The sequence below is a fragment of the Chiroxiphia lanceolata genome, chromosome Z (genome assembly GCF_009829145.1).
Source record: "Chiroxiphia lanceolata isolate bChiLan1 chromosome Z, bChiLan1.pri, whole genome shotgun sequence".
NCBI lineage: Eukaryota > Metazoa > Chordata > Aves > Passeriformes > Pipridae > Chiroxiphia > Chiroxiphia lanceolata.
This window is the reverse complement of record NC_045671.1, coordinates 15,332,066-15,351,205: the sequence shown is the minus strand read 5'-3', so window position 1 is coordinate 15,351,205 and position 19,140 is coordinate 15,332,066. Positions and strand designations below refer to the sequence as shown.

Genomic DNA, 19,140 nt, shown 5'->3' with positions numbered 1-19,140 from the left:
TTTTGTTGGTTTGTTTGGCGTTTTTTGTTTTGTTTTGTTTTTCACTAGCGGCCTCTCATCAGCCATCACCAGCAAGTGAGAACCTTTTCCTCTCAACACTCAGTTCATGCTTACCCATCCCAAGACCTCACAGGGGAGTCTAGGCTGACACACACTGCCGGCCGGCTCCCGCCCCGCGGCTCCCTGGGAACCGTAGTCCTTGCGCTACGCAGCGGCCGGGCGGCTTCCTCGTCAGAGCCGCTGCGGGAACTACGCGGCCCGGCACGCCCTGGGCTGTCCGCCCCTTTGCGCGTTACTTCCTGTCGCCGCCGCGGGGCCGCCGGAGCGGAGCAGGTACAAGAGCCGGGGCAGCGGCGAGGGCGAGGCAGGGTAGAGCGGTTCGGCGGGAGCCGCCGTAGGGGTCTCAGGGTGTGGAGAGGCTCCAGAGCACGGTGCGGCGGTGCCACCGCCTCCCCCGCGCCCCCGCAGACCGGGGCGCCCTGCGGGACGGAGGGGCCGGGCGGGAGCCGCTCTGGCGGCGGGAACTGACCGGCCACGCCGTATTTGGTTTGCGGGAACGTGGGCAGTTCGTCAGAGCGGTGTCGGAGGTATAGGAACGGCATGGAAGCTTCTCGGGCGGTCCGTGGAGCAGCGAAATGCTGCATCATTTTTCACGGGCCTGAGGGAGATCTCGTTAAGCTAAAAGCAAAAATGGTGTTTAAAGTGTAAGTTAGCTCCTAAGGTGATAGTTTTATGTTCTTGTAAGTATTTATTTACAGTCCCCACAAATATATATGTATACACATACACAAATAATACAAGCTTTACCAGTTGAAGACAAAACAAGTTCCGTTTCTTCTTAATTTTACTTAAATTTATCATTTGGCAGTGACCATGTACTCCTTGGTTCAGAGTTACACAAAAGCTCAGCAGTAGTTCAGCTTGTACATTCAAGAGTCTTTTTTTCTCAAAAAGTTGTTAACTTCCATTGCTTATACACCTTTGACCAATTTAGTTGCAGGAGAGCGTTAACAAACTAAGGTGTCCATAAGGTGCCATGAGAGATGGTGTACTGTGCCCGTTTTAAGGAGCTCTTAATATATGCTTCTACTTTCAGGACCAGTACAGAATCCTTCAGTGCCTTCTGATGGAGGATTCGCTGCCCCAAAAGAGGAACTGAGGAACTCTGCTGTCTTGTGCTCAAGTCCTTGTCTTTCAATGTAGACTTATTTCTCATACTTTAGTGCTTATTTCTCATACTTTATGTATGCTCAGCCTGCAGCTTACTTGAGATTTGTGCCTTGAGCTTTTTTCATCCACTCACCTGCTCAAAATCTAAGAGGAGAGAGACTAGGTTACACTAATTGGCACTTCTAACAATAATCTTCCTTATTTGAACAAAATACTTTGATTAGCCGATTCTGGTATTTAAACCAAGAGTATGAGGTGAGTTTTTAGGAGCAGTGACTTTAAATAAGATTTGAAGCATAAATAGCTCTCAGTGTTCCAGCTGCTGTTTTTCTAGCACCATGATGGCATAATAGAGGCTGTGGGGGTAGTGATCCTCTCTACCTTCCTCCTTCTGCCCACTATGGGAGGTTCTCTGGTAAATACCAGTCCTACAAAGCAGCTAAGCACAGTCTGTGTTCACAGGATGGCTGGGATGACTGACTGACTGAACACAGTTTGTTCCTGCTGTGGAGTAAACGTGATTGGTAACCCTCTTGCATGGCCTGAATGATCAAACTCTGAATGATCTGTCAAGGTGAGTGTCTTAAAACATCAGCACACACATGTCAGTAGCTGAGCCATAAACTGGCATTGTTAAATTCACTGTCCAAGCAAACTAATAGGGTTTTACCATCCAGTACAAAGAGGATTAGATCAGTTTGGACGGATTTTTTTATATCCGGAAAAGTATTTCAAATTTTCTTTCTAGATGTAGCCATTCCATCATAAGTGGAAGAAGGACAGCTGAGCATGCTTTAAGGCAGAGTACAGCAGTTCTTAAAAGATGCTAGTGTCAATGTTGCTCCACGTTTGTGAGGGGTTCGATACTACAAAGGTGTGTCAAAGATGTATTTTCTTTTTAATAGCTGTTGTGGAAGAGCTACCTTTTTGTCTTAACTGTCCTAAGCACAGCTTAGGGAGGTGTTTCAACAGCACTTAGCACTGACTTTCGTGGGGGTAGCGAAGCCAGAGTATTTCCTTCTGGAGTCAAATGCTTGCAGAACTAAGTTACATGACAGGAGTTTCACAAGCAAAATCAAACACTTTCCTTGCCAAAGCTGAATTGGAAAGGAAAAGAACTATGGGTGCAGAGAAATATTCTTAGAGTCTCTTTTTCCTCTGCAGCAATACAACAGTGCTTCAGGGGAGAACATAAAATTTCTTCCTTTGTTCCTGCCTTATCAATAAGGTTATAGTTGCAGTTGATTAGTAAAAGGTAGCACTCACTTTGATCTTCACTTCAGTGTGAGGCTGATCTGCCTCACTTGCTGCTCAACAAATCATAACTGTTCTTGGATGATATTTGCAGTGTTTACTATGTATCACTAAGTTTTGTGTAAAAGTTAATTTCTCAACATGCCCATGAGCTATAGGAAGTACTGGCATTATCCTTATTCTAGGGATAGGTATTAAAACACAGGAAAAAATCCACAAATTTTGAAAGTTCAGTTTGAGAACAACTTGATTTATATTTATATTTAACGTATATAAATATATATATTTTTATATAACATATAAATATATAATATATAATATATAAATATATAATATATTTAACATAATATATTTAAATATATTTATATTTAACATCATTCAGTGGTGCATGACACGTGTGCTCCTTTGTTGTCCAGTGTTACATGAAGCAGGCTCTAAGGAGCAGGGGAAGAAAAGGGGTAACATAATGTAAAAGATGTGTGATCCCCCAGGCTGTGGCTTTAATTACACTTCTATTAGTGTTGCCTTCTCCTGCAGACCATACTTATAGTCTTTTCAACTGGACAGTGAAACTGTTAGTTCTACGAAACTATAACCTAGACAACCCCAAGACAGCACAAGAACAACTGTATCCCTCTTTAGATTTATTTTTTTAGATAGATCTATTCCACAGTCCTACTTATTCCACCAAGATAGAAAAGAAGACAAATAGCTGTGCCACCAGAGACGGGGGAGGAAAGACAGCATGAGCAGCAGGGAACAGCATTGCTTTTAACTCATAGCACTGCTGAAGACAAAGTACCATGAGTTTATGTCTCCAACTGCAGCTACACTACAGCTAACAGGAACCTCTTTTCCACTTGCAGGAAAATCCAATTTGACAACAAACAAACAAGTCAAGTATCCTTACAACATCCTTCTCCGTTTCTAAACAGCCATACCTTAGTTCCCAGAGATTCACAGTAATAGTCTGCATTCAAGAGTGGCCTCATAGAAGCTGTTACTGTGGTGTATTATAAAATATACAAACAAGAACAAAGTTTGTCAAGCAACTTTGATTTTTGACATGAATTCCTTGTGTTTGGCATCCTAGTCCTTATTATAGGCTTTATAGATCATATAGAGAGTATTCTGTGTCCCATCACAGGTTTTTAAAAGAAACCTCCTGAGTGAGGTGAACATAGATCAGATACCCCCTATAAGAAAAATCTTTAGGTAACTGTGGCATTAGGAAAATTACAGTTGGGAAGAGGCTGTTGTAATGGAAACTGTCAGGCAATAAGTTGAGAGAGCATAACTGGCTCCATTCCATGTATTAAAAATGTTTATTGAGAGTGCAGTCCAGTCAAAAAGCATAGATTGTAGATAAAAGAGAGGCTAAGCAGGTTCATTGTTCCTCATTTTGCTCTTCTGCTTACAATTGTCCTTTAAACTGTTCTGACTTCAGCTGCAGCCTTTACATGTGTGATAGCTGCCTCTGTTTGTAGAGTAACCAGACATTGGTCATAAGCTTCATTGTTATCAACAATAAGCACTTAAAAAATAAACTGTCTTCACAAATCCAGCTTTTAAGTGACCCTGAAGAGTCAATAAACAACAGCTCCACAAGCCCCATATCATGCTGGCAAGCCAAACTTAGTGTGTGATATGTTTTGGAAGGATTATTTTTCTTCACGGAATACTATAAAATCTTCTGGCTTCTTAATTTATAGCCACAGTGTGGAGAAAATCAAACTGGTAATCAGTGTTGTCAGCATCCATCAGATTCATTTGTAAAGCACAAGTAAATTAATGGTTTTAAGGAAGGGATATGCATTTGATGTCTGCTTAATCTGTGTCGTAAACCATGGCCTGTGGAAGGAAGGGATCTCAGAACTGCAGTCTTACGAAAACTTCTGTCTAAAAACACTTCCAAGTATTTGGGATTTGAATTTATTTCAGTTTTCAATTCAGGCATTAGGACTTTAAATTTTCATCTGCATTTTTATGGCTAGACCTGAAGTGTGATTTAAACTCATAAGAGAGATGCAAAATGCAGAAAAAATGAGGGGTCTGTGTTTGAGACCTAGGTGTGTCTGTTCATAAAATCATGAAAGATGTTTAGATAAGAAAGATAATAGAATAAAAGAAGATAATCTCATGTTTTAATGAGAATGGCAGAGGTGTAGGTGTAACAGTGTGCGAAATCTTTAGGGCCTGTGGTTTTGTTTCAGAAGTATTTAGTTGCTGCAGAAAGCTGATATGCACTGGGGTGAATTTTAACCATAAGAGTGCAGGATATCAGTAAGGAGAAAGGAGGTAATATAGTTGCTGTAGAAAAATAAGAGGAACCAACAGAAGTGAACAAAAATGGAGTTTGGAACGGAACAGTGTCACATGAAAGGAAGTAAAAATATTGGTGTGAACTAAGATATCTCTTTATAGGCAGTGCTAAGTAAAGGCGGATTGGGAAAGCGATTTTGGCAGTGTGTGGGAGAGACAGAAAATAGGAAATGAGGAGCAGGAATCCACTCGCTAAAGCGTCACCAGAGGAGCTGAAAAGGATGAGAGAAAGTAAGACATTCAGTTGAGGCCAAAGAACAAGCAGCAGTATTGTGGAAGAGAAGGACTTCAGGGTAAAGAATTAAAACTGGTGGTTTATAGAAGGTCTAGAGTGGCAAAAGTGAGGAAGCAGTAAGTTGGTGTGGGTAAGAGAATTCCTGTCTTGTAAAGGCTCTAGAAAAGGGTACAGGAAAAAGCTTTAGAGAGTGTAATAGCAAAAATGAAGTTCAAGAGAAAGAAAAGCTATCAGCAAGTGCAAATAAGGCTCTTAAGATTGCCTCAGTTACTGCCACTGATCTCTTATGTCTGCTCAAAGAGAGAAAATGAACGAGCTAAAATCATGCCTTTAAACTCAGTAACTTTGCTCAGATCTCTTGTCATGGATGTTGAAACTAGGAGGAAAGCGTCAGCACTGCAAGATGAAATGGCTTAATCCATGCACTGTCCCCTTCCTTGGACAGGCATGCAAGTGTGCCTGTCTGTCTGCCAGACAGATAGCAAGCCCCAAGCTCAACACTGATTTGGATTTAAAGCAAAAGAAAGGAAGGTTAATTTTCATCTTCCCCGTCCAATTCAGTGTGGGATCACACAAATGCCATTGAGCTGTCAAAGGCAGGACTAGTTCTTTCAGTGCTATTTCCATGAACTGGGCCCTCCAGTTATTTTCTCCCCTTACAGAGAGCCGTTACCTGTGTCTGTCTTCTACAAAGCACTTTCTAAGCAGGTTGAGCCAGCCTTAGTGCTTCTGCAGTCCCTGTCATACACTCCTTCAGTGTTTACTTATGCCTCCTTTAGCAATTTTTTTTCAACCCCAGAGAGTGGAACTTTCCTTCCTTTTTCATTGTCTCCTTCAGATTATTTGGTTTCTTTTTTTCCAGAGGTATTAACAGGATAAGCTAATGGAAGAGGTTTGACCACATGCAGCTAAGAAGGGGTAGAACTGTGTCACTGCTTACCTTGGGTTGGTGTGATTTCTGGGATTGGGCCCTCACAGTGTATTTCCGTGAGGATGCAGAAGGATGATACATACCTTATTCTTTCCATCTTCTTCCATCACTACCCCAGATTTCAAACATCCAGTGCTATCCTTCCTTGCCTTGTGCCAGCTCTGATTGTCATCTCTTTCCATCAGCCTAACATTCTAAAGCATTCTGAAACATTATGAAAGAGCACATCCTTCTACCATTTTTGTTTGGAGGCATCCTGGCTTCTACCATTTTTGTTTGAAGGAGTCCTGGCTGAGGAATTCTTTAGGAGGTAGTAGGGATGAGAGCTGTTAAAGCCATTACATTTGCTTAGCTACACAAGACCACAGAAAATCCCCCATGAGGACTGTAATTCAATCTAAGTCGAAATCCATTAAGCTTGAAAGTGGTCTGCTCCCCACTATTTGGCCCAGAGTGGTCTGAATGCATATAATAGTTGTTATTAATGCATTATTAAACCATTTATTGCCTTTGATTCAAAAAGCTTGGACACAGTAGACTGCAATAATCTGATCCTTGTTGTGGAATTGGAATAAACTGCATATGTATATGCAAAGTTTGAAGTACTTTGGTGAAACAGTAGTCTCTAATAACTGATAAATTATTCTCAGCTGTACTGTGACACAGCTCCTTTAGAGATTTAAGTTTAATTCATATTGCCTGTTGCAGCGCTAAAAGAGATTTAGAGCACAGTTGTACATTGACCAGTTTACTTAAATGGATGGTGTGTTTTAAAAAAATACTGTTCCCACCATACCTGCCTTGTGATGTTTGCATTATGGAATGAGAATTCTCAAGTGGCAAGGTGAAGGTGCTTTGCACTCCAGGAGCTTCTGAAGCTGTGGGACTCTGCCAGTGTTAAATTTGTAGCAGGGACACAGTTTTACTTAACTGCAGTTGTCTCATTTTTTTTAGGCTTGAATAACTGACAGAATCTAAAAGAAGGAGACGCATTCACCAAATATGGAAGAGGATACCAAACCTATCTTGGTTCCTGTGGGAGGCAATGAAAGCAATTATGGAATCATGAATATACAGTTTAATCCAGAAGACTATAAGTGCAAAAGGTATGAGGAAGGCTCAACCTACAGAATTATTATATAGCAAGGAGTAGTTTAATCTTTGCTTTTAACAACAGAATCCTACAAAGACAAAAGACTTAACATTTGGGAACCAGGATCTGAATACAAACAGTTCCTACTTTGTCTGTATATGATACTATTCTATTTCCAGGCACTAGGTGAACAAGTGGTATTACTGTGTTTTATTTGTAAGGGTAAGACTTTTCTATTGCCACTAAACAGAGAGTTCTGCAACAAGAAGTTGGCATGTGGCTTTTAAAGTGCTCTTCAAACATGGAATATCGTGTGTGTATACTGGTGCGTGATTTTTTTTATTTAGCACAACCAACTGAAATGTAGAGATCATGCAAGAAAGCTTGCCAGATGGTGTAGGTAAATGGCTGTCAGTATGTGTAGATGATGCTGTGTGCATTCTGCAGGTGATGCTGGAAATATACATTTTTTGTTAGTACTAAGGGAACTGAGTGACCTTTACTGCCTTTCAAGGAAAAAAATATGTAGCGCTTTTTGAGATTGAATAAATATGAAAAATTCAGCAGTCCAGCCTTACTACTGTGCCTTCAAAAACAATACCTATCTAGCTAAGTGGTTAGTTTGCATTTTTCTTGAGAGTTTAACAGGTCTGTTTCCTAAAGGAGGTTGAAGTGGGAGACTTCCTCTGCTGCAGTTAAGGTTTCTGTGGGCTGGTCCTGGAACCAAAACTGAGATTGGAGTGGGAACAGCCCTTCTGATCCTAGCTGGAGGCACCAGCTCTGCAATTTTATATGAAGGATTAGCCCTGTACCACCTCTTGGACCCTGTTTATGTTTTTTTCCCCTCTGCATCCAACATCGTTATTTCAGTAAAGCAGTTTTCCTGAAGAAACTGAAGATGGCACTGTTGTATACAAAATACTGTTGTTGAGGTTCACTTCAGCCAAAGAAAGTTTTTTATGATAGTGCTTTGCGGCTGTCTCAGCCTGCCTTTGGAAAGCTATCAGAGTCTACTTATATGTGAACCAGGGGCTAAACAATCTCTCTTTTGTCTGCCAGCAAAGGAAGAAGGATAAGGGTCTGAGTGAGCCCAGGGGAACAAACTGAGCACAGGTGCAGGAGCATATGGAATCCTGTATATAAAGGTTAGGAAACGCTAGAGTACTTTCATGTGGGAAAAGGCAATTGTGCTAAACGAAATCTTGCTCTAACTTCTTTTTGGGGAGTATCTGAGCCCCTCCTGGCCCTCCTGGCATAAGAAGACTGCTAGTTTATATGGCTTTTGGAAGCTCCTTGTTCTGAAGGAAATATGTGTTTTGTTTAAAGAGGAGCAGTGGGTTTCAGGTGGCATGGTGATGCAGTGGTAATGAGAGAGGTTTACATCTTTTTGATATATCAAAATGCCAAGACTCATTTTTAAAGTGAGATTAGGTATTGTTTTCTTATTGTGTTGTTGGCTTTTTTCTTTGTGATTTCCCAAGTTTGGAGACTCAACTTCGTAAAAGGCCATAGCCTGGCATTTGGTTCCCTCCCTGAAAGCAAATGTACTTGGATTGTGTTCCCACCTCCATAGCCTCCAGCTGTGCAGATGTTTACTTTGTCCATAATGCTCCTCTCTTGAGTTCGTTCCCCCATTTTCTACAATCTAGTTTTTTGCCTTATAAGCATGCAGAGGGACAAAGATGAAGGGCACGAGCCCTGGGATATCAGAGAGGCCTGGAAATCATAGTGGGGCCAAACTAGTTTGAACTCCATCTCTGTATTAGAAGAGGCAGCTGCAGACTTTAGAACAGGCCATCAGGGTCTCTGTCGCTTCTAGTCAGAGCAGTGGGCAGTATGAAGATCTTCTTCATTAGACCTTTAGGGAATAGCAGCTCACGGGAAGGAGGTTTATTATGCATAAAAGTATCAAACAGTGCAAGTGCAGGAGTACAGTGCAAAGTATGGTCTGCTTACTTTGCTCCTTTTTTTTGACTCGCTGTTCAGAAACCTGACCCGACATTGGTGGTTGGTCATTTTCCTTTGGTTGAGATAGCTCTTCAGGGGTTTTGTTTGATTTGCTTGTAATTACTGTTTGTATTTGTGCTGTTCTGTTCTTTTGTTTGAGTTGCTTGAGATTTGATGGCATTTGCGTAGTTATTTGGTTTTCTTAATAGCTTGGAGGATTTGGGATTTTTGAAAGGCATGCTTTTAAGTGTTTACACACAAACAATAAGCTAATTGTTTGTTAGAGTTGTAAATTACTTTGTTTAGTATTGTTTTGCTAATTTGAGGGAAATATAAACCCACTTTTAATCCTTTTAAAGAGGATGTTATTGTTCTTCCAATGCCCCGAATTACTCACACCGTATTTAATGTGTTTTGCCCATTTTGTAGGTCCCTTTAAAAACTAGAATGTCATTGCTGCAGTGGCTTATTGATGATTATTGTATGCAAGAGAGGGAGTTTCATGTTTTCTTTTGGTTGTTCTTTAAATCTTTTTAATGTCAACAGATACTGCAGTTGTCTGCAGGAATACTTGCAGGAATACTTCAAAGAAGCAGTTGATGTTTCGTGTTCTTTATTTTGCATATGAAGAACCTTGACAATGCCTCCTGCTAACGGGAGATCAAGGCTTCTAAGCATTTTTCTATTCTTTTTGAAGTCACAGCTTTCTCAATGCAGGAGACATCAGCAGGTGAAATTAAAGTTGTAAATTAAACAGTGTCTGTAGATGGCAGTCAGAGAAGCCTTTTACATGCAAAAGAGGTTGATTCCCTTTATTTTCAAAGTTCTTTTAACTTACAAAAACGCAGACAGTGGTTGGCAACCTGTGCAAAACTATCTTTCTTGCATCCATTATGCCTTTACCACTCCACACCCATGTGGTCATTTTACTTAATTTCGTGTTTTCCATTTTTCTCTGTTACTAATATTTTTACAAATTCCTAATATTACTCTTTTTAGCTGGAAAGAATTGGAAGCTCCTTAATTAAGAACCTTCGTAGTTCTTTGTAAGCAAAGAGTAGAATATTTTTGCCGTTGACACAGAAGAGTGAACACTGACTGAAATGTGGTGAGGTAAAGCTTATGATTCTTAACTTGTTAAAATTTTGTGCTTTGAAAGGTTATTTTGGTTTTGCATCCAACATTTTAAGATACTCGTGTGCTCATGCTGTAATAACTGTAATGGTGATATGAAAGAAGAAAAATTATAAGTAAAAGGCATTGCCAAGAGAATGAAGATCTTACAGGATAACTGTTAACACAATGTTTACAATGCTTCAGTGAATTTAGATAGCTTAGAAAGTCAGTCATGGAATTCTTTGGCACAGGTTTCCTTAAGAGGAGCACACTGACATCTGTCATCATAGAAGATCCTGAGTTGGAAGGGATCCACAAGGATTCTCAAGTCCAGCTCCTGGCCCAGCACAGGACAACCACAAAAATCACACAATGTGCCTGAGAATGTTGTCCAAAGGCATCTTGAACTCTCTCAGGCTTGGTGCCATGACCATTTCCCTGGGGAGTCTGTTCCAGTGGCTGGTGTTCCTATCCAGATAGGCAGTTCCCAATTATGAAATAGCATCTTATGAGTATAGTCTTTTTATGACTTCCTTACTTTAGTGTCCCATATAATAAATCAGTTTTACTCCTCAGTTTCTCCTGTGCCATATACAGCATTCCTGTAATAATTTAACTCAATAAAACAATAAAACTATAGGAATTTACTAACTTTATTTCTGTGTAACAATCCTATTATATTCCTGAAAAGTAAATTAGTGATGTGAAGTGTCAGAGAAATGGCTCCTCATGATCTTTTTGGAGAAGAAGAAAGAAATTCTAAAGCAACCTGTAAAGAAGTTTTTATTTTTCATATTTGTTTAAAAATTAAAAGTTTGTGTTATATGAAGTCATTAATACTGTCATGTAGAGCCAAAAGACACAGTGGCACAAAAAATTCTATTCCATTGTAACAGCTCAATACTTAGCACATTTTTGATCAGAACTCCAGAATCAGTTGTTTGATGTTTAAAAATACTTCAGCAGAAGTACTTGAAAAACAGTATTATTGAGTTTAAAACTTCTTGAGATAGATGTTAGTCGTACTCCTTCATTGCTCTAAAAGTTGTAGTATATTGCTGCAAATATCCAGAAGAAAAATGTAGCACCCTTATGCATTTGCAAAATTGTATGTGGTTTGCCAATCTTGCTATTATGCTGTTCCCTCTAACACTCCAGTCCAACACTTGAACTTTGCCTACCACAATATTTGGAAACAACCTTTATCGAGAGCATCCCTTCATTTTCTTTGCTTGCAAATATTGCTACTGAGCTTCAAAATATAAGAAGTTTGGGCAGAAGCCCTCTTCTCTCTTTTCCAGATCTAGAGAATTCTTATTCTGTGTCCTTTTGTGTGAGTGAGAAAAGCTGAGTTTAGCTGCAGGTTTTCTGAGAATGGTTTCTGAAGTACACGTGTGGAGTGTAGTGTGTGGAAGGTGTGGACCTCCTGCATGAGCTCCTGCAGTTGTCCATGTTCATGGTGCTGTGGAAAACAGCTCTGTTTTACTGATGTGGTAAAAGATGCCCTGGTAAAAGAGCATTATTTTTCAGGCTGTTTAATGAAATATTAATTGTAATTGTGTTTTTCAGTATGGATAATGTTTAATGGACATTGTAGTTTATCTCAGTGCATGGAAATTGTCTGCACTGTTTCACATCCACAGTCACACCCTCCAGTCACGTAACCTCTCCCCTTCCCCCAGATCACATTGTCCACCATCCTTTTCATAATAATTTTGCCATGTGAGACATATAATGTAATTACCTTTATGAATCAGTGTATTTTAATAGAAATCTATTGCAGCTGCTAATGCTTGCATGTACAGGAGTGCTTGCCCACTAGACATATGGTCCCTAAACAGAGTTTTTCAAAATATATCCAAGGAAAAAAAAACAACGTACCAGGGCTTAAAGGCCACCATTGTCCTCTCTCTTGTTTGAGAAATTAGCTTGTCAGTGCTAGAAGTGAATGTATGCTAGAGCATAGTATACCTATATGGAAGTAAATTATACTGGATTAAAAAAAAAAAAAAATCTTTGCAATATCTTGATTTGGTCACATTTATCTGGAGTGCCCCTTGGATGAAGCTGGATTTATATTATATTGTAACTTTCACTTTGCTTGCTCTACCTCTGTGAGTGCAGAGAAAAAAAGGGGCATGTGATGTGCCTGCTTTCTCCTTCAGTGTCTGTGACCATGCCTGCAGTCTTAACTCAAGTGGGGAAGAGGAAGGGAGACAAATTCCATTCTCCGTTGCATTGGCTTAAAAAAAGTATGGGCACATGGACTTATTTGGGCTTGGTTCTTTCCCCGTTAAACACAATTCCATACAGTGTTTTTTGCCTAAATTAGTAGTTCCTAACCTTTTTTATAGGTGGTCCTCATTACCACTGCTTCTTCCTCTCTTTGCTTTCTGCTTCTGCATTCTCATGCTTTCTGTTCCTCATCACTATTTCTGGGAACACTGATTATAAGCTCTAATAAGCTCGCCCAAGGTTATTAACATGTGTTTCTGGTGTGATTCATTGTTGAGAACTAACAGACTGTATATTAGATCTGAATTTCAATGTTAGGCTGCCCTGCAGAATCTGAGTAGGAGGCCATTTTAATATGGATGATATAAACTCATGGTTCTTTCATGGATGGCAGCTTCCTTGTGGCATTGATATTTTTTTGCATTGGCTTTGTGTCAGTGAATGAGAGACTCATCTTGAGTGTTGATGAGCTATTCTGTGAGTTTTGTGTTAACTCTTGTATTCTAGGGTTTTAAGGGTTTTCTTTTTTTTTTCTTTTTTTTCCCCTCCTTTAGACCATTTCATGTGGAGCCTACAAACATAGTCAGTGTGAACAATGATGTGCAAAGAGTTACTGATGAAGCTTCAGCAATGAATAAGCGGATTCATTACTATAGCAGGCTCACCTCCCCTGCAGACAGGGCATTGGTAAGGCAGGACCACATGAACTGGGTGGTCTCTGGCATGTTGGGTCTTCCACAGCCTAGATTTATATCAGCAGCAGAAATAAAAGGTGGAGAAGAATTGCTCTGCAGCTTGCTCGGAACTAAATAACCGGTAGCTGAGTGCCTTAAATAGGTCTTGTTTTATCACAAGCTGTGATTTACTTCTTGTGCAATGCCTTCACCATTAAAAGAAAACATACAAACAACTTGAATTTTATAACATGATGCAGGCTGCCCAGATGTATGACCTCATTTCTCCCATCTATAAGGTTTAAGCAGTGGTCAGCTGCAGTGATTGAACTATTGAACTAGCATGATCCATGCATAGTGTCTTTACAGACATTTTGCAGAAGAAAAATGCGTATTTCTGCTGTCTAGCTAAAAATCCTATCAACTGTTGTTTTTTTTCCCCTGGGGAGAAAATAAACATAGTACAAGGTTTTATCTGGTTTTTTGGTTGGTTTGTTTTGGCTTGGTTTGGTTTTGGTTTGGGGGGTTTTTTACTTGTTTGGGTTTGGGTTTTTTGTTGGTTTTTCTTTTTAATAATGTAGTGTCCTGGAAACATTTTGTGATTTACAATGGTTGACTTGCTGTGTTTGGTACAATAGTTACTGTGGTGTTACTAATACATCTTATTTTTTATCCATTTGTTAGATTGCTCCTGATCATGTACTCCCAGCTCCTGATGAAATCTACGTCTACAGTCCATTAGGAACTGCTTTTAAAGTTGACACTTGCACAGATGGCTACGGTAAAAACTCCAGTCTAGTGACAATGTATGTTAAGCACCTTGCCATATATTAGCCAGAAAATGCATTGTTATTGAATGTTCTATATTGCATGCATAACTATTGTAACTAAGAGGGCAATATGAAATAAGAAGGATTCTTAAATTGTTCACTGAGTTTTTTCTTTTCTTCCTAGATTTATGATATGGAATACAATGATGGGTACATCCATATTAAGTATCCCATGGGGAATAAAACAGGTAAACTATGAAAAATGTATGTGTATGAAAACATTTTTGGTATCATGGCTTGCTCTTCATTTTTCTGTAGTATATTGATAAATAAGCTGTATTTCTCGCTTTTAACAGGCAGGCTTCACTTCTGGAATTATTCTCATTTTACTCATGGGCATTTTGACTCTTTATTGCTGCTACAGAGTTGTGAAATCACGGCAAATAATACGTAAGAAATCCAAAGCTTTATAATGCAAATATTTCCTTTAAGCGTGAAATACAGATATATAATAGATTCTCAGTTTATCTACGTCTTTACTATATGTTAGACCTGACCTGCAAATAAAAGCTGTGCCTTTCAATGTCTCTCTATTTTTGTAGTGTGCATCTAAACTCTGTAAGCTAAATGATCGTCTTCGTTATTAGACGATCCTTCAGTTGCTTGGGACCTAAGTGGTATAGCCAAACCCAAATTCTTAAAAAGCAGGATTTCAGATGTTGACTTACTAAGTGTTTGGACTTAGGAAGAGGCTTCACTTCTCCATAAGCACTGTCTGGTTCTCTACATATAATTCTGACCAAATTACACAGTGGAACAGCATGGGCTGTAGCTGCATCCCCTTGTTCTGTATATCTGTATTACCCTAATATTTGTGTGTATTCTGTGTTGAAAACAATTTATGGACAGTCACCCAACTGACAGCTGCTCTAATTAGAATGTAGTTTTATTGTTACAAACATCTTGCAGCTCTTGTAGTTGGTGCTTTTGTGCATAAACTAACGTCTCATTTGCTCAAATAAAGGCCATTAAGACCTCCAGTTTGTGGCAGTGCATTTCAAGGGAATTGTTGAGGAACAGTTCTTGGTCAAAGTAGTAGGATGGCCACGATAAGAGTCTCTATCTCAGGCTTCTTTGGTTGAACATTTATGAATATTATATTTCAAAGTTATCAGCAGTTTTCTTAGTCCTTGAAAGCACTGTGACCGTGTGTCAGAGTATTCTAAAAAAAGAACACAATCTTTCATTAATAGTTCTACTGGCTCTAGTATAAGATTTTGTTAAAATATGTTTCTGGTTTTTGTATCTTTTTCAGCTTTAATAGATACCTCAAACTGGGAATTCCCAGATGTTTGCAAGTATTACTTTGGATCCTTTGGTCAGTGGTCAAGCCTCTTGTTTTCTATGATATCACTTGTTGGAGCCATGGTTGTTTATTGGGTGCTTATGTCCAACTTTCTGTTCAACACAGGGAAGTTTATATACAGTAAGTATACGTTTATTGTTAACTTTTACAGCAATCTTGTGGAAAGGTCAAGACTTTACTTTACACTGAAAAAGTCTGTTTTATGTAATCATGATTTTCCTGCTACTTTGCATGCAAAATCAAGTCTATATGTGGTGTTGTGGGCACAGTTACGTGTGTTTTCAAAGTCACTTTCCCAGTCTCTCTCTCAAAGTGCGGTTTTAATGAAAGACAAAGTACCATTCATCTCGTTTGCATGTCAGTAATGAGGCTTCTTGGTGTAATTCAAACAACCTAAACCTGGTTGCTTGTTTTCACTTTGTCTTTTCACTCCCTCTTTGTTTCCATGGGTGTAACTATTTGAACAGCCATATAATAGGCTAGACTGTTGAAATGATCCAGGTAAATGAAATGAAAAAATCTAGTTTCATTCTAGATTTCAACAAACACACTTAGGATGTTGCTATATAGAAAGGTTTTGCAAGTGTTTGTGAAAAAACAATGGACTGTAGCACAGTGAAAGAACAATGCATAGTGTGGTATTACTACAAAACAGAACTATTATTTACACCCTTGTATGTGCACAGACATAGAAGCATTTGTGGGTACAGTTAGGTAGAGTTGTGGGAATGGATGATGGAATTGAGAGCTTTGACAATCTGACTCATAGTCTTGAATAGCTCAAATAAGATTTAAGAGTTTCTGTTTTGAAGGAGTTAGCAAATCTCTGAGGCAAATAACAGCACAGATACTTAGACCTCTTAAACAGTGTTTAATCAGAATTTCCACCATCCAAAGGACATGCTTTATTGGTTAATGACTGATGTATTTTACAGCTGACCTAATTTATATGTTGTTATGGCCATTTCATTTTAGACTTGGGGTTATTTTTAATAAGTTTAACTCTTGAATCCTAAATTATTCTAAACCAGATAACTCCAATTCTAATAAGCACAATTCAAAATGATCGAAACACTTCCTTTTCTAAGGAAAAAAAGACCTGCTTTTCCCTGGGGTTGGCATGTTATTTTATCACTTATCTATATTTGTGTAGAATTCTTACTTAAGTTGTTTGCTCTGAGATAACAATCATTGGATTCTTGTCCTAACTTTCATAGTTAATTACTAGGTTATAAAATGGGTAATAGGATGTAGGTTTTACACAATGGCACCTTCCAGGCAGGTATTTCTAAGTATTCTAAGTAGGCTACTATATTTAGTTCTAATACATTCAGATGACTTTTTAAAAGATTTGCGTATACACTTTAGGTGGGAGCTAATTGATTTCATGTGGGAGGATGGTCTAGAAGTCAGTAGTACACAAAGAATGCAAGAATTGTGAGCCAATGTAATGTCATTTCTGATGAAATTTTCAAAAAAATATTTTTTACTTAATTTTTATCAAGTCAACAGATAAAAGCGTAACAGTAGGTTTGGGACATTGATAACAAGATATTTTTCTTTTCAGACTATGTTCATGACATTAATGTAACAGATATTGTTCCTGGCACCAATGGAAGTAACAAAGGTAAGAAGCACTTAATAGTATTGTGTTTCCTGGTTTGGGGTGGGCAAATCATTATGTTTCCATGCCTAACCACATTCCAGTTCTAAAGTATATATCGTAAGTTCTAACTATGTTTTTAAAAAAACTGTAATTTTCTGTCTGGCCTTTGTACTTTCACAAATAACCACACACTTAGAAAGCTTAATAATTGGAGAGGAAAAAAAAAAAGAAAAGAAAGTGGGTGTGAGAATAAGTATTAAAAAGCCAATGACAAGTTTGTGTATGCCAGATACATGCTCCTTAAAACTATGAATGTTAGACTTCTTAACAGTAGTTGCACGATGAGGAATTACCTTAAGGAATTTTAACTTTCACACCCTGAAGTTGAGGCGCCTCAACTGTTTACTGTTTAAAATCTTGTATGGGGCAGCTTTGCTACTCACCAGTTCTGCACCAAGACTCTTTTTTTAAAAACTTATGTAAGAACAGCTTTTATGATGCTGAGTGCAAAAAAAGAAACAAATGTCAGGCTACTTGAGCCTCTGCTTGTGTTTTTTGGAGAGTCCGACATTCGCACAACTAAGAGAAGAAAATGGAGTCAGGTATGAAAATAGGTCTGTTGAGAGTTCTTAAGTAGGCAGAACAATGTAGAATGAAGGCAGGAGTAAGGCAGGTGTTGTTAACCCTTGATTTTTTGACTGTGGGTAGTGACTGAATTTATAGTGCTTTGTTAAGAAGCAGAAAGGTTTCTCCATCCTGGCTGCATAAGAAATGAGGAAACATATCCTAACCAGCTGGGCAGCTGTGTGTCACAAAAGCTGCAGATGGGTTTCTAGAGAGCAGATGATAGAGTCAGGCAAAGGAATTGAGAAATAATTCTGAAAAATGGTTGATTTGTGTTTGCACTAGTGTTGAATCTTGCTTCTCCAACAGTCCTTACCAGCAAGACACCAGTAACTGCTGCAGTGCTTTTTCTCTTGTGCTCCCTCCTCCTTCTGCTGTTCTTCCTGTTCTTGTGCAGCAGGGGGATATAACTTGGAGGCAGAGCAGACAACAATATTCCACACTGTCCTCCACCAAATAAAAGATCTGAAGCATCTGCTTCACAAAATTAAGGGCTGCCAGATGTTCAAGTGGCTCTTGACAGGACATTCAGGGCTACCAAGGAGATCAATAAGAACAGAAGCATTTTTCAAGGTCTGAAAGACAATCCTCTGTTAAGCATGAAATTTGCCAGAACACTTTTTATGCCTTTGCCTTTTTAACAGAACAGGAGTGCAGCCAATGTAGGAGGGTGGCTATTGAGTATTGTGGGATGCCAAGATTTAAAATAAGACGTTATGAGAACAATATGACAGGTTTATGTTTCAACACATAGCTTCATAGTCATGTGTTAGAAAAATCAAACAAACATGTTTTTATCAAGGTATCTTTTTGTTTTGTTGGTTTTGTTGCAGTCACTTGTTCAGGTGCTGCCATTGATCAGCCACCATGTAACAAGAGTGTGACATTGCCTTTTAGCAGTGTTATGGGAGCATGTCTTAAATTTCTTCTTTTATGTACAAGTGATGTACTTGGCCCTGGCACAGCACCAAGATGACAAGAGCTTTTTGGTTTAATGTACGAGTTTTAGATGTGCCAGTTGCTTTGTTGCCATCCTTAGTTTATATGTTTCTAGAGCAATGTGCAGTAATTCAGGATCTTCTGTACACAAAAGTACTTGCATCTTGGTTCCTATGATCTTACTAAAATGTTCAGAGACAGATTAGGATGCTAAATTTGCAGCCAGATGCAGAGGTGTATTGCTAGGATTTGATCCAACCAGGTGCACATAGGCACTGAACACACCTAGTTATAAGTATGTGACCTTGAAAGCTGATCCTGTCCCATAACTTGGGTTTCAGACAGATTATCGTCTTTGTTGTGCTCAGCTGGAAGAACTGTAGCACTGTCAGGTTAGTGTGCAAGGTGCCTAGCAGTGGAATCTTAGCAATGAACTCCTGATTAAAAAAACCAAATAGAAGTGAGGAACTGAGATGTTGAACATTACTTTTGAGCAGTGCTCAATAGGTAAAACACATCAGAAATCACAGGTCTTGGCTGTGAATATTCTGTGCAAGTAAAACTCTTTTAATGTGAGAATATTTTTCTTTTCTTTCTTCCAGTCATTTGTCCAAGTGCTGCTAGCGGTCACCTGCCACGAAACAGGAGTGTGGTGTTCTCTGCTGACAACATTACGAGTTTTACACTGTTTGAGAAGTGGTGGAACAAATCACAAACAGTACCATTTTACCTGATTGCTGTTCTTCTACCCATGCTAAATCTGAAGTCTCCATCCTTCTTTGCAAAGTTTAATGTCCTAGGTAGGTAACAAATACTATGAAAGCATTAGTTCATTGTAACTAAAATGTATAGAAGACA

General features: G+C 39.0%; 1 protein-coding gene across 8 annotated transcripts in view; it reads left to right on the top strand.

Moving 5' to 3' along the window:
• The first annotated feature begins 285 nt into the window (after positions 1 to 285).
• SLC38A9 (solute carrier family 38 member 9) overlaps positions 286 to 19,140 on the top strand; it is a 47,157-nt gene continuing 28,302 nt past the window's right edge. Inside the window, exons 1-11 of one of the 8 annotated variants that reach the window (XM_032675751.1) lie at positions 498 to 704; positions 1,633 to 1,744; positions 1,919 to 2,044; positions 6,867 to 7,018; positions 12,858 to 12,990; positions 13,662 to 13,783; positions 13,932 to 13,995; positions 14,104 to 14,197; positions 15,063 to 15,233; positions 16,681 to 16,740; positions 18,885 to 19,082. In XM_032675751.1, the coding sequence (XP_032531642.1) occupies positions 6,915 to 7,018; positions 12,858 to 12,990; positions 13,662 to 13,783; positions 13,932 to 13,995; positions 14,104 to 14,197; positions 15,063 to 15,233; positions 16,681 to 16,740; positions 18,885 to 19,082 (946 nt within the window). In that variant the 5' untranslated portion in view covers positions 498 to 704; positions 1,633 to 1,744; positions 1,919 to 2,044; positions 6,867 to 6,914. Of the gene's footprint in view, positions 334 to 497; positions 705 to 1,632; positions 1,745 to 1,918; positions 2,045 to 6,866; positions 7,019 to 12,857; positions 12,991 to 13,661; positions 13,784 to 13,931; positions 13,996 to 14,103; positions 14,198 to 15,062; positions 15,234 to 16,680; positions 16,741 to 18,884; positions 19,083 to 19,140 lie in introns of those variants that run through there. The other 7 variants (XM_032675749.1, XM_032675748.1, XM_032675750.1 and 4 more) reach the window with 7 other exon arrangements.